The 13,210-nt window shown below is 42.8% G+C and overlaps 1 protein-coding gene across 1 annotated transcript in view; it reads right to left on the bottom strand.

Moving 5' to 3' along the window:
* LOC133134547 (E3 ubiquitin-protein ligase TRIM39-like) overlaps positions 1-9,814 on the bottom strand; it is a gene marked incomplete at its 3' end in the record, with an annotated part of 29,122 nt that extends 19,308 nt beyond the window's left edge. The window contains exons 1-3 of the mRNA XM_061250747.1: positions 9,407-9,814; positions 536-631; positions 166-396 (exon numbers count right to left, since the gene is read on the bottom strand). Of these exons, the coding sequence (XP_061106731.1) occupies positions 166-396; positions 536-631; positions 9,407-9,814 (735 nt within the window). The remainder of the gene's footprint in view (positions 1-165; positions 397-535; positions 632-9,406) is intronic.
* Positions 9,815-13,210: the final 3,396 nt, after the last annotated feature.

Below are 13,210 nucleotides of genomic sequence, written 5' to 3' on the forward strand. Positions count from 1 at the left end.
GTGAGTGTATAAATGTATTCAGTCCATTCCATTATGAGAAACAATAGGTGAGAAACAGCAGGAGCCATGTTAATGAAAGTGAAGAGGATGATAACAGTCAGCACACGTGACGTTACTTTACTGAGGTTAATCGGTATAAACTCGGTCAGTAAATGAAGCTCCTACCTTTAAAAGGGAGGTGTCTTCGGTCTCCATGGCCGTCTCTATAGCTGTGATTTTGTCTGTAAGGGTGGAGATGTCTCCACTGACGTGTTCTAGCTTCTCCTCCATTATCTGACTCTTCTGCTCCTCTTCCTCTTTCAGTGCAGCTAGTCTGGCCTCCTCTTCCTCACGCAGGAACTGGTGGAGCTTCTCAAACTCTGCCTTTATCTGCCTCTCTGTGTGCTGGGCTTGACTCTGCGATTCAAACACCATTTTAAACCTGAATAGTGTAACTACGCTTTGTTATTCATGTATGGCAGTTGGTGTGTTTGTTATCCATGTCACACACAACATTCATCAAACATACTACATATTTACGCATTGTGTTACTCACCCTGATGTGTTCTGCTGTCTTCTTACATCCTTGTTCAACCTTAGTAAACTTCTTCAGTTTTTCTTTGACAAGATTAAGTGCAGGCTTGAGTTCCTCCTGGAGTGATATGAACCAGTTAAGACTTATTCTCACAAATAGCACAGTATTACCCTGCTACAATAGTGACGGTCAGTGTGATTTTGTAAGTGTAAGCCTGTGGGAAATGTAGTATGGAAAATACTACACTCGAGGAAAGATCAGTGAAATATTCTTATAGAGCGTCATAACACAATATGTTATTGTGCATTTTCAGCACAATTAAACCAATAAAATATTTCAGCAAAATAGGATAATAATACTGGGCTGTACAAGCATATAATTTACAGCCAACTGTAAGGAATGTTGAAGCATTCATAGAACCGGCTTGATTTATTGTGTTCGATATTAACACATCCATTTTTGAGAGAGTATATACAACTCTGTCTCCACTGGTTATTCACTCGGTGTAGATTTCTGCACTTCCTGGTTGTTGCACAGTTCTCTCCTCAAGCAGATAACAGTTTATATGGCAGTAGTTTTATCAGATCTAGACCTTTATTTTGTTAGAGTAAAAGTCTTGTGCTATATTTGTGCTGTCCGTATCTAATCTCACACATCATTGCTATATATTTATGAAATCACACTGTATTTCAATGTTACACTTATGGAGCTTGTGGTGCCTCGGGGTGGATCCTGAGGTGCAGTGGGCGGGCGCAGCTGGAAACCAGACACAGGAGATAGCAGATATCAGAAAAAACTATTCTTTTTATTTTTTCTGTGGTTTTTTTTTTGGGTATTGGGGATAGCGCCCCCCCCCTCAGGGCAAGGGTAGGGGAAAACTGGAGAAATAAAAGGGGCCGTTCAGGCAAAAATAAACTAAGGTTCTTCCCAGACTGGGGTATGCTCCAGGGCCTCCTCCCTCCTTCCCTCTTCAGCCACGTCCGGGCTGGGTGGGGGAAACACAAAGATATAGGGTAAGTAGGACGGGTTTTTGTTTGGCTCACGTGTCCGGCGTCCGTTCCGGGTCTTTGGGGTTGCCGTTCGTAAGGTGGGGTCTCCTTCAGGGTCAGCACAGCAGGGCATAGAAGGGCCTTTCTCCCTCTCACATGCTCAGGAAGGGTGCCGAATGAACCTGTTTGCAGCCTCGACCGCGCCTTAAATACCATTCCCTGCTCGTTAGGAAACAGGCTGCAGCTGAGTCAGTACCTTTCCATTCTGCTCACTCATGTGTGCTGTCCGGGGTCCTGGACTGCAGGTAGAGGGATCTCTCTCCAAGGTGCTGATCTTCCCATCACCTCTCTAGGAAGATATACTCCTTCTCAGACCTCTCCTAATGCGTGACGTCCCCTGGTCCCTCCAGGGTTCTCCACCCACATGGCACAACATGCAGGAGCAGGGGTGCCACAAGCTGTATTCACTATAAAAGGCTCACTATCACAACTGTGAATCCGGACTTAACCATGCCCACATTTTACTCCTAGTGCATTGAACTGAAATCTAAAATACTGGATGTTTTGAGGCTTTAAAACAACACTTTCAGATACAATGCTGACTTTAATTTTAAATTATGATTTAAAAAAGAATACCTTCAGCTCCAGAGCGGCCTCTTCCACTGGACAGACCGGATGGTTTCTGTGTTTTTTTTAAGTCTGACAGATGAGACAGAGAGGCTCTTTGTCATGTTCACAGAATAAAACAAATTTCTTTCCATGAAGACTACAGCGAGACTCAGTCTTGTCTTTAGTTTCTCTCTCAGTCTTCTGCTTTAAATAAGACTCCACAATGTTTCTTAAGGCCAGGTTTAGAGGAGGATCATCCATAGAGGCCTTTCTCCTGCAGATGGGACACTCTCGAGAGCCCTTCTCTTCCCAGCACTGCTGCAGACACACTCTACAGAAGCTGTGGCTGCATTTCAGAACAACAGGCTCTTTAAAAATGTCACAACATACAGAGCAACAGAGATCGTCCTCTGGAATCAAAGCTTTAGCCTCCATGTTACAGTCTCTCCGTCTCTCGGTCTGATACTTTCACCGCTGCTGAACCTTGGACAGAACACACCCAATGTGCGTCAAAACAGGAACAAACCTACTGATCAGGTTTGTAGCAGGAGATTCTTCAACGGGAGATTCTTGGCTGGGTTTGTCCTCTCTCTCTTACGGAGATGGTCACGTGCCTGAACTGGATTGGATTCACAGAATGCAGTAATGTACCACTGGATCCATTTATGTGCCATGTATGAAAATAAATTAAATGAGATAATTTGGAACAGCGAGGCCATTCCTTTGTTATTGCAAAACACTGAATACATTCATAATTTCATCTTTTATTTCCTCGTATTTAAGCCTAGATGTGCTAAACTACTTAAAACATAGCACCTTTGGTATCAAACCACCCAATTGCTAGGTGAGCAAAAAGTATTGGTACAGAGAGTATTAAAGTAAAACTTGGCCAGTCTAAAACCTTCCACTTCCTGCCCCGAATGAAGTTGTGTTGTAAGTGTGTTTTGGGTCATTGTCTTGCTGCATGATCAAGGTCCTCCTAATTAGTTTGGATGCATTTCTCGGTAGCTTTTCAGACAGAATGTTTTTGTAGACTTTGTAGACTTAATTCATACTGGTGCTGTCATCATGTACATCTTTTGATCTCAAACTCTATTGTCTTCAGTGTATAGCAAAAACACAGGAATCCGAACAGGAACAGGAACAGGAACAGGAACAGGACGGTGCTGTTCCAATACTTTTTGTACAATGCTCTTGTAACAATGTTTTAACAAGAATCTTAGCGATTGTAGCCCAATCATATCTTGATCTGATATTTGTATATGCACCGGCTACAGACACAGACTGCAAGCATAGTTTATAGAGATGTCTGAAAACTAAAATCAAGGCCATCGGTTGGAACAAAACGCTGTGCACAGATTGGCCGTGCAGGAGCGGAGTTGTGCACCCCTGCCCCACAGTAACTACACAGAGGAACAGAGACACAGACACACACAGACACATACAGACAGACACACACAGACACACAGAGACAGACACACACATACAGATACAGACACACACAGACACACACAGAAAGACAGACAAACACAGACACACACAGACACATACAGACACACACTGACAAACGCAGAAACACAAAAACACACAGACGCAGACACTCACAGACACACACAGACAAATACAGACACACAGACAGACACAGACACACAGACACACACAGGCACACACAGAAACACTATGTTTTGGTCGGAAGCCAGATTGGAAGGGTTCAAGGAGGTAATTTGAATCCAGGTGAGTTTGAAGTTGGGCTGCCACAACACGTTCACGTACTTTTGACACAAATGGGAGGTTGGAAATGGGACGGAAATTGTTTCAATTGCTATAATCTGCACCAGATTTGTGGAAGATGTATATCATAGGATTATTACACTCTTCAGACGGACACTCTCTGTACGATGTGAAATGTCTGGTGCTCTGGTGTCAAGTGCTGCAGAAATACTGTACGAGATGCAGAAAGCCGGAGGCACCGTGGTTGGGCTGATACCCTGGGAGGACTTTGGAATAACCGTGTTTCTGTCCATTTGAGCCAGGCACGCTATTCAGAGTGGCATTCTGGTATGGACACGCTCCTTAATGAATACGCTAAAGGTGCCCATTTCCTGTTCAACACGTCACAACAGCACCCTCTGCTGGATGTGCGGGCAAAGTTACATCAATTTTCAATCTGTGAAAAAACTGAGACTGAGACATCTCTGCACCCCCACTGGAACAGATTCTGCAGATGGTCACATGTCTGAAGCACGGCTGACATTGACTGCACCTGGATTTACACATGGGAACATCCTCGTCATATCCAACAATGTAAGAAATGTAATCTATCAATATATGTGCAGGGTGATGGTTATGCTTCAGAATAAAAGTACTCTGATGTATTCCCTTTGGAGCGTTTCATACTGTAGCATTCAGTGGCTGCTTGGCCTGGGACAAAGTGGTGTAGTAGGGTGAATGTTCTCCAGCTTTCCCCTTTACCTTTATGGTAGCACTCACACTAATATAGAAGCCCTAAAAATATACCCCCACTGTATAGTGAAATACAATATTGTGATATCCAGCATTTTTATATATCTTAATCTCTACTGTATCCATCCCTCCATACTGTATGTATAGCACTTAAAATGTATATGAATATGCTCTTAAAAGTATTCAGTTGGAGCATGAAATAAGTTATGAATGGATAATAGGTATGAAACTTTGGGTGTGCAGTATGTGTTCATTAACGCAATGCTTACTCTCTGGACACCAACTGCAGAGCCACAACAACAGAAAGAGTCGAGGAGTTTAAGTATCTGGACACCATTATAGACTACAAACTGTCCCTTTTGGCCAATCAGGCCTGTTCAAAGGACTTGGGAAGTTCTGTGGTTGCTAGCTTGCACAATGTACTTCTCTGTAGCAGTTTCAATGTATTTTGTACTAGTCCTATAAAAGTGTCAATATCTCGAAAAGTATTTACTGCACATATGGCGGAAAACTTAAATGAAAGAAGAGGCTTGTACCATTCCAAACCATTTGAGACACAATCAATTCATGTCAGAGCATGTACATACAGTGTACACAAATTACACAGAAATTACATGAAGCCTTATGTTTTTATAGTTTTACACTGAATATGTAGTGTCTATAGTATAATTAAAGCTTGTACACGCTCTCATGAATCCAGTTCAACAGGAACGACATCAATCAGGTATGAAAGCATTTGATTTACCCACAAGAGCACATCTGTTTTATGCATAAACACTTCATAAAATAAAGTTCAAATGCCTTAAAACAGAACCCAAAAAATACAGCCTGCTTGCACATGACCAAAAATGCATGTACAGTTGAGTAACTCAACAAAATAATTGGTGATGAAAATAAAATGAATTCATTGAAATTATTGAAATGGATTTCACCTTTTGTATCCTATCAGTGTGAAAGCACGTGGTCCTCTGAAAAGTAACATTTGCATTTTCCAAAGTTCAGATGAATAAGAAATTACATTAACAAGAAACAACAGTCTCCTTTACAGCATAAAACGCACCAGGTAAAAGCAAATAGCCACATAGTCATTACTCCCTTGTGACAGACACCCCCCTTTGTGCTAGATGTGTGTCCCTAGATACTGAGAGTGTACCTCTGTCTGTTTATCTTCCATTGGGTACTGGTACACCATCAACCCCCCCCCCCCCGATCATCTCCAGCATGTGTCCCAAAGCTCAAGTCAACAGCCACGCATGCTGAGGCAGATCAGACACATCCTAAATCTCTGACAGCATTTCTAGTTTCATTTTTACACAAACACCTTCACTGGGATGACATCACTGTTACTGAGACTTTCACTGGGCAGATTGTCAGGGGCTCATCGTTCCTACCATCATCTCTCAAACAGGGAGAGAAGTATGGGAACACCCTCTCAGTAAATGTGTGTTTAAAAGTGTAAATGAGTGACATGTCACTGGAGTTGAAGAAGGACACCTCCCCCCTGTCATAGTCCAGCTGCACCCTGATGCTCTGGGGTTTCCTCTTCAGTGTGAGGTCAGTACCTCCTGCTGCTCTGTACGTATCACCATTCCTCAGCACTATGACCCAGAATCCTTTCCCTGGGCTGGCTGCTATATCTCCCTTCCTGTTGATGGACTCTTTCACCACTCCTACATCCCACTGACGTTTATTCCCAACCTTCACCTCCCAGCTGTGTTTCCCTGAGGTAAACCCCTCAGATCCCAGCACATTTATACAAGGGTAAAATCTCTCTGGGTTGTCAGGACAGTTCTGTGCTGTACCTGTGTGTCTCACAGTGGTCAGATCATCAGAGAGAGAGAGATTGGCATGTGCAGTGTTGGGGTCCATCATCACAGGAGCTGAAATATGAAGAAGAGAGATATTTAAACGGTGGGAAGAAGAGGTACAGGAGAGAACACACACACCTGGTGGAGGAGTGGGCATTGCGCCTCCTACCGCTGCTGTCAGGGGAGGTGCAACTGGCAGCATGAAATATCCCGGCCGGGGCCCTGGCCAACTACACCACCAAAAGAGACTGAGGGAGCTTTCTTTTAAGACCGTCGCTCCTTTAAGGCAGTCGTGTTAGTGTTTGTCTTGTATTTATTATTATAATATTTTATTTACAATGTGTTGTTTTTATAATTATTTGTAACTGGCTGAATGCAAAGCCCTTTGAGCTACATTTTATGTATGCTTTACAAATAAAGCTTATAATAATAATAATTATTATTATTATGATTATAATTTTTTTTTTTCATTATTATAATTTTTTTTTGTTATATATATATTTTTTTTTAATGAAAATGCCAGTGCTGCCTCACATCTCGTGTTCCTGTGTCAGTTTGATTCTCTGTACTCACCCCATTCTTCATATTTCTGTTGTTAAATGTTTAGTTTCATGTTTTCCTGTCATGTTCCGTGCCTCTGTCGTAGTTCATTTCCTAGTTTATCCTGTTCTATGTGGTTTATGTCAATGTTCCATTCCATGTTTTCCCTTTGTCCCGATTACCTGCCCCCCCCCCCCCCACACCCCACCCTGCCTTCTCCACACTGCTCTGGTTACCTGTCCACACCCCCCCACACCCCCACCCTGCCTTCTCCACACTGCTCTGGTTACCTGTCCACACCCCCCCACACCCCACCATGCCTTCTCCACACTGCTCTGGTTGTTTGGACTCTGACCCTTTGGACTCAAACTGCCTTGCCTGTATTGCCCTGATTGCCGTGCACTGAACTATTTCTGTGGCACTTTGTTTGAAGCGTGTTATTTATTACATCTTGGAGTCTGCGAATGGTTCCGATCATAACGACCTCCCTGTGTCCATCTCTTGTGTCCGCCCATGGCGTGTGGCAGGACCATTTCACATACTCTATTCAGATTAGGTCCCATACACAGGAAATGACATATACTAGTTATGGATAATAATATACCGTAGTTATAGTGATTCATATTTTAAATATAAAACCTATTTGCATTATGAAATGTCATGAATCAATGAACACATCATTGCAAATTCAATAGAATCAATTCTCGCAGCTAATAAAGCATATTATTGATGAGGTTTTACATTGTGTGTTAATTCTGTGTCTGCGTCAGTTCTGATATTAAACTGCGAGCAGTGCAGTGCAGCCCTCAGGATCTCCCTGCTCTGAGACTGGATGACTCTGTGCTGTTCATCTTCAGCACCATGTCAACATGCAGCCTGTTCCTCCTCTTTCATGTGTTCATTAAATGTTTGTAAAAAAAACCTGATTTCAGCATCTGGCCCAGATACTCACTGTACTGCACCATCCCCAGCATCTTCTCCCAGACTCTGAACGTCAGGTTGCCCAGGTGTTTGGCCACGTCTATCAGCGCCCCTGAGAGCAGCTCTGGGTCCTGCAGTGTGCACTGGGCTCTGTAACGACAGGCAGGAGTCAGTCAGCATCGGGAACTGAAGAGACTTAAACACACAAGATGAAATGAGCTGAGAGTCCACATACCTTTCCTTGATGTTGTTGTAGCTCTGAAAAAAACACACAATAAGAGCATCATTGTGAGTGTATAAATGTATTCAGTCCATTCCATTATGAGAAACAATAGGTGAGAAACAGCAGGAGCCATGCTAATGAAAGTGAAGAGGATGATAACAGTCAGTACACATGGCGTTACTTTACTGAGGTTAATCGCCATAAACTCGGTCAGTAAATGAAGCTCCTACCTTTAAAAAGGAGGTGTCTTCGGTCTCCATGGCCGTCTCTATTGCTGTGATTTTGTCTGTAAGGGTGGAGATGTCTCCACTGATGTGTTCTAGCTTCTCCTCCATTATCCGACTCTTCTGCTCCTCTTCCTCTTTCAGTGCAGCTAGTCTGGCCTCCTCGTCCTCACGCAGGAACTGGTGGAGCTTCTCAAACTCTGCCTTTATCTGCCTCTCTGTGTGCTGGGCTTGACTCTGCGATTCAAACACCATTTTAAACCTGAATAATGTAACTACGCTTTGTTATTCATGTATGGCAGTTAGTGGGTTTGTTTTCCATGTCACACACAACATTCATCAAAAATACTACTAATTTACTAATTGTGTTACTCACCCTGATGTGTTCTGCTGTCTTCTTACATCCTTGTTCAACCTCAGTAAACTTCTTCAGTTTTTCTTTGACAAGATTAATTGCAGGCTTGAGTTCCTCCTAGAGTGATATGAACCAGTTAAGACTTATTCTCACAAATAGCACAGTATTACCCCTGCTACACTAGTGACGGTCAGTGTAATTTTGTCACTGTAAGCACATGGGAAATGTAGTAGGGAAAATACAACACTCGAGTAAAGATCAGTGAAATATTCTTATAGGGCGTCATAACACAATATGTTATTGTGCATTTACAGCACAATTAAACCAATAAAATATTTCAGCAAAATAGGATAATAATATTGGGCTGTACATACATATAATTTACAGCCAACTGTAAGGAATGTTGAAGCATTCATAGAACCGGCTTAATTTATTGTGTTCGATATTAACACATCCATTTTGAGAGAGTATTTACAGCTCTGTCTCCACTGGTTATTCACTCAGTGTAGATTTCTGCACTTCCTGGTTTTTGCACAGTTCTCTCCTCAAGCAGATAACAGTTTATATGACAGTACTTTTATCAGATCTAGACCTTTATTTTGTTAGAGTAAAAGTATTGTGTTATATTTGTGCTGTCAGCATCTAATCTAGTACATTGTTCTGAAATCTAAAATACTGGATGTTTTTTTTTTGTTTATAAATCAAGACTTCTAGATGCAATGCTGACTTCAATTTTAAATTATGATTAAAAAAAGAATACCTTCAGCTCCTGTGCGGCCTCTTCCACTGGACAGACAGGGTGGTTTCTGTGTTTTCTTGAAGTCTGACAGATGAAACAGAGAGGCTCTTTGTCATGTTCACAGAATAAAACAAGTTTCTTTCCGTGAAGACTACAGCGAGCCTCAGTCTTGTCTGCAGTTTCTCTCTCAGTCTTCTGCTTTAAGTAAGACTCCACAATGCTTCTTAAGGCCAGGTTTGGAGGAAGATCATCCATAGAGGCCTTTCTCCTGCAGATGGGACACTCTCGAGAGCTCTTCTCTTCCCAGAACTGCTCTAGACACACTCTACAGAAGCTGTGGCTGCATTTCAGAATAACAGGATCTTTAAAAATGTCACAACATACGGAGCAACAGAGATCGTCCTCAGGAATCATAGCTTTAGCCTCCATGTTACAGTCTCTCCGTCTCTCGGGCTGATACTTTCACTTTCACTTCTGCTGAACCTGGGACAGAACACACCCGATGTGCTTCAAAACAGGAATAAGCAGGAACAGGAACTGCAGATCAGGTTTGTAGTTCTCAGTCAGTGGGAGATTCTTGACTGGGTTTGTTCTCTCTCTCTTACGGAGATGGTCACGTGCCTGAACTGGATTGGATTTACAGGATGCAGTAATTTACCACTGGATCCATTCATGTACCATGTATGAAAATTAATTAAATGAGATAATTTGGAACAGCGAGGCCAATTCCTTTCTATTACACTGAATACATTTGGGGTTGAGATAAAAAGATGAACACGAGACAAGAGCTCATAATTTCATCTTTTATTTCCTCGTTTTTACGCCTAGATGCGCTAAACTATTTAAAACATAGCACCTTTGGTATCAGACCACCCAATTTCTAGGTGAGCAAAAGTATTGGTACAGAGAGTATTTAAGTAAATAATACTTCATATTTTGTAGCACATCCCTTGCTTGCAATAACCACATCAAGCCTGTGACCCATGGACATCATCAAACTGTTGTATTAATCTTTTTGTGATGCCTTTCCAGGCTTTTACTGCAGCTGTGACAAGTCAAAAGCAGTAATACCCTCATAATTTGCGACGTTTAAAAAGATTGAATTAACGGTCTGTAATGTGATAAAGTTACAAATCAGTGATCTGCAAAACAATCTTATTCTGCTAACCTGATATTGATTACTCATGCCTGCCTTTGTGCAGTAGGGGGAGAACTTGTGATGAAGCCATCAGTGGAGAAACCCTGTGTTGAGTCACAATTATTATTTCATCCCCCTATTCAGGGGTACAACACGGCCTCTTTCAGTTGCTGTTTGTTTGAGGGTTTTTTCCTTTCAATCTCCTCTTCAGGATGTGAAATGCGTGCTCAATTAAGTTAAGGTCTGGTGATTGACTTGGCCAGTCTAAAACCTTCCACTTCCTGCCCCGAATGAAGTTGTGTTCTCAATGCGTTTTGGGTCATTGTCTTGCTGCATGATGACGTTCCTCCTAATTAGTTTGGATGCATTTCTCGGTAGCATGTTTTTGTCGACTTTGTAGACTTAATTCATACTGGTGCTATCATCATGTACATCTTTTGACCTCAAACTCTATTGTCTTCAGTGTATAGCAAAACCACAGGAATTGACCGTGCTGTTCCAATACTTTTTGTACAATGCTCTTGTAACAATGTTTTAACAAGAATCTTAGCGATTGTAGCCCAATCATATATTGATCTGATATTTGTCTATGCAGCGGCTACAGACACAGACTGAGCATAGTTCATAGAGATGTCTGAAAACTAAAATCAAGGCCATCATTTGGAACGAAACGTTGTGCACTGATTGGCCGTGCAGGACCGGAGTTGCGCACCCCTGCCCCACAGTAACTACACGGAGGAACAGAGACACAGACACACACAGACACACACAGACAGACACACACATACACACACAGACACACACTGACACACACAGACAGACACACAGAGACGGACACACACAGACACTCACAGACACACACAGACAAATACAGACACACAGACTGACACAGAATGACGCAGACACACACAGACACACACAGGCACACACAGAAACACAGACACTCGGACAGACAGACACAGACAGACAGACACGTACAGATACAGACACACACAGAAACACTATGTTTTGGTCGGAAGCCAGATTGGAAGGGTTCAAGGAGGTTATTTGAATCCAGGTGAGTTTGAAGTTGGGCTGCCACCACACGTTCAAGTACTTTTGAGACAAATGGGAGGTTGGAAATTAGACGGAAATTGTTTAAATTGTTATAATCTACACCAGATTTGTGGAAGATGTATATCATAGGATTATTACACTCTTCAGACGGACACTCTCTGTACGATGTGAAATGTCTGGTGCTCTGGTGTCAAGCGCTGCAGAAATACTGTACGAGATGCAGAAAGCCGGAGGCACCGTGGTTGGGCTGATACCCTGGGACTTTGGAATAACCGTGTTTCTGTCTTTTGAGTCAGGCACGCTATTCAGACTGGCATTCTGGTATCGACACGCTCCTCAATGAATACACTAAAGGTGCCCATTTCCTGTTCAACACGTCACAACAGCACCCTCTGCTGGATGTGCGGGCGAAGTTACCTCAACTTTCAATCTGTGAAAACACTGAGACTGAGACATCTCTGCACCCCCACTGGAACAGATTCTGCAGATGGTCACATGTCTGAAGCACGGCTGACATTGACTGCACCTGGATTTACACATGGGAACATCCTCGTCATATCCAACAATGTAAGAAATGTAATCTATCAATATATGTGCATGGTGATGGTTATGCTTCAGAATAAAAGTGCTCTGATGTATTCCCTTTGGAGCGTTTCATACTGTAGCATTCAGTGGCTGCTTGGCCTGGGACAAAGTGCTGTAGTAGGGTGAATGTTCTCCAGCTTTCCCCTATACCTTTATGGTAGCACTCACACTAATATAGAAGCACTAAAAATATACCCCCACTGTATAGTGAAATACAATATTGTGATATCCAGCATCCAGCATTTTTATTTATATTTTATATATTTATATATATATATATTTTAAATATCTCCACCCTGCCTTCTCCACACTGCTCTGGTTACCTGTCCACACCCCCCCCACCCCACCCTGCCTTCTTCACACTGCTCTGGTTACCTGTCCACTCCCCCCACACCCCACACCCCACCCTGCCTTCTCCACACTGCTCTGGTTACCTGTCCACTCCCCCCACACCCCACACCCCACCCTGCCTTCTCCACACTGCTCTGGTTACCTGTCCACACCCCCCAACACCCCACACCCCACCCTGCCTTCTCCACACTGCTCTGGTTACCTGTCCACACCCCCCCACCCCACCCTGCCTTCTCCACACTGCTCTGGTTACCTGTCCACAACATGGGCGTGAGCATTTCACAATGGCACTGGTGTCTGCAGAAAAAGGAAATGGAGGAAATGCAAGCTGAATAATATTGTCTGCTGTTCGATCTGCTCTTTGTTGTACGTCGCTCTGGATAAGAGCGTCTGCTAAATGCCTTGTAATGTAATGTAATGCTCAATTTGTTCAGAGGATTTCAGTTGGCATGTGTTTTGGAATAGGTAACATTTCAGAGATTTAAAATGAAAGGTCAAAAGATAAACGTTTCTATAGAAGCCAGTATCAGAACCTCTGAACTGTAAGAACCTTCAAATGTCTTAAAAACTATGGTTAAGGTTTTCTTGATGTTGGTAGTTTGATGAGTGTAAAACAGGTGGTCGTGTCATGACTCAGCTGTGCCTGTGATGCAGGCTGACAATTGTTTGGGAGGAATGAGGTGAAATGTGTTTTT

This window comes from Conger conger, chromosome 8 (assembly GCF_963514075.1).
Source record: "Conger conger chromosome 8, fConCon1.1, whole genome shotgun sequence".
NCBI classification, from domain to species: Eukaryota; Metazoa; Chordata; class Actinopteri; order Anguilliformes; family Congridae; genus Conger; species Conger conger.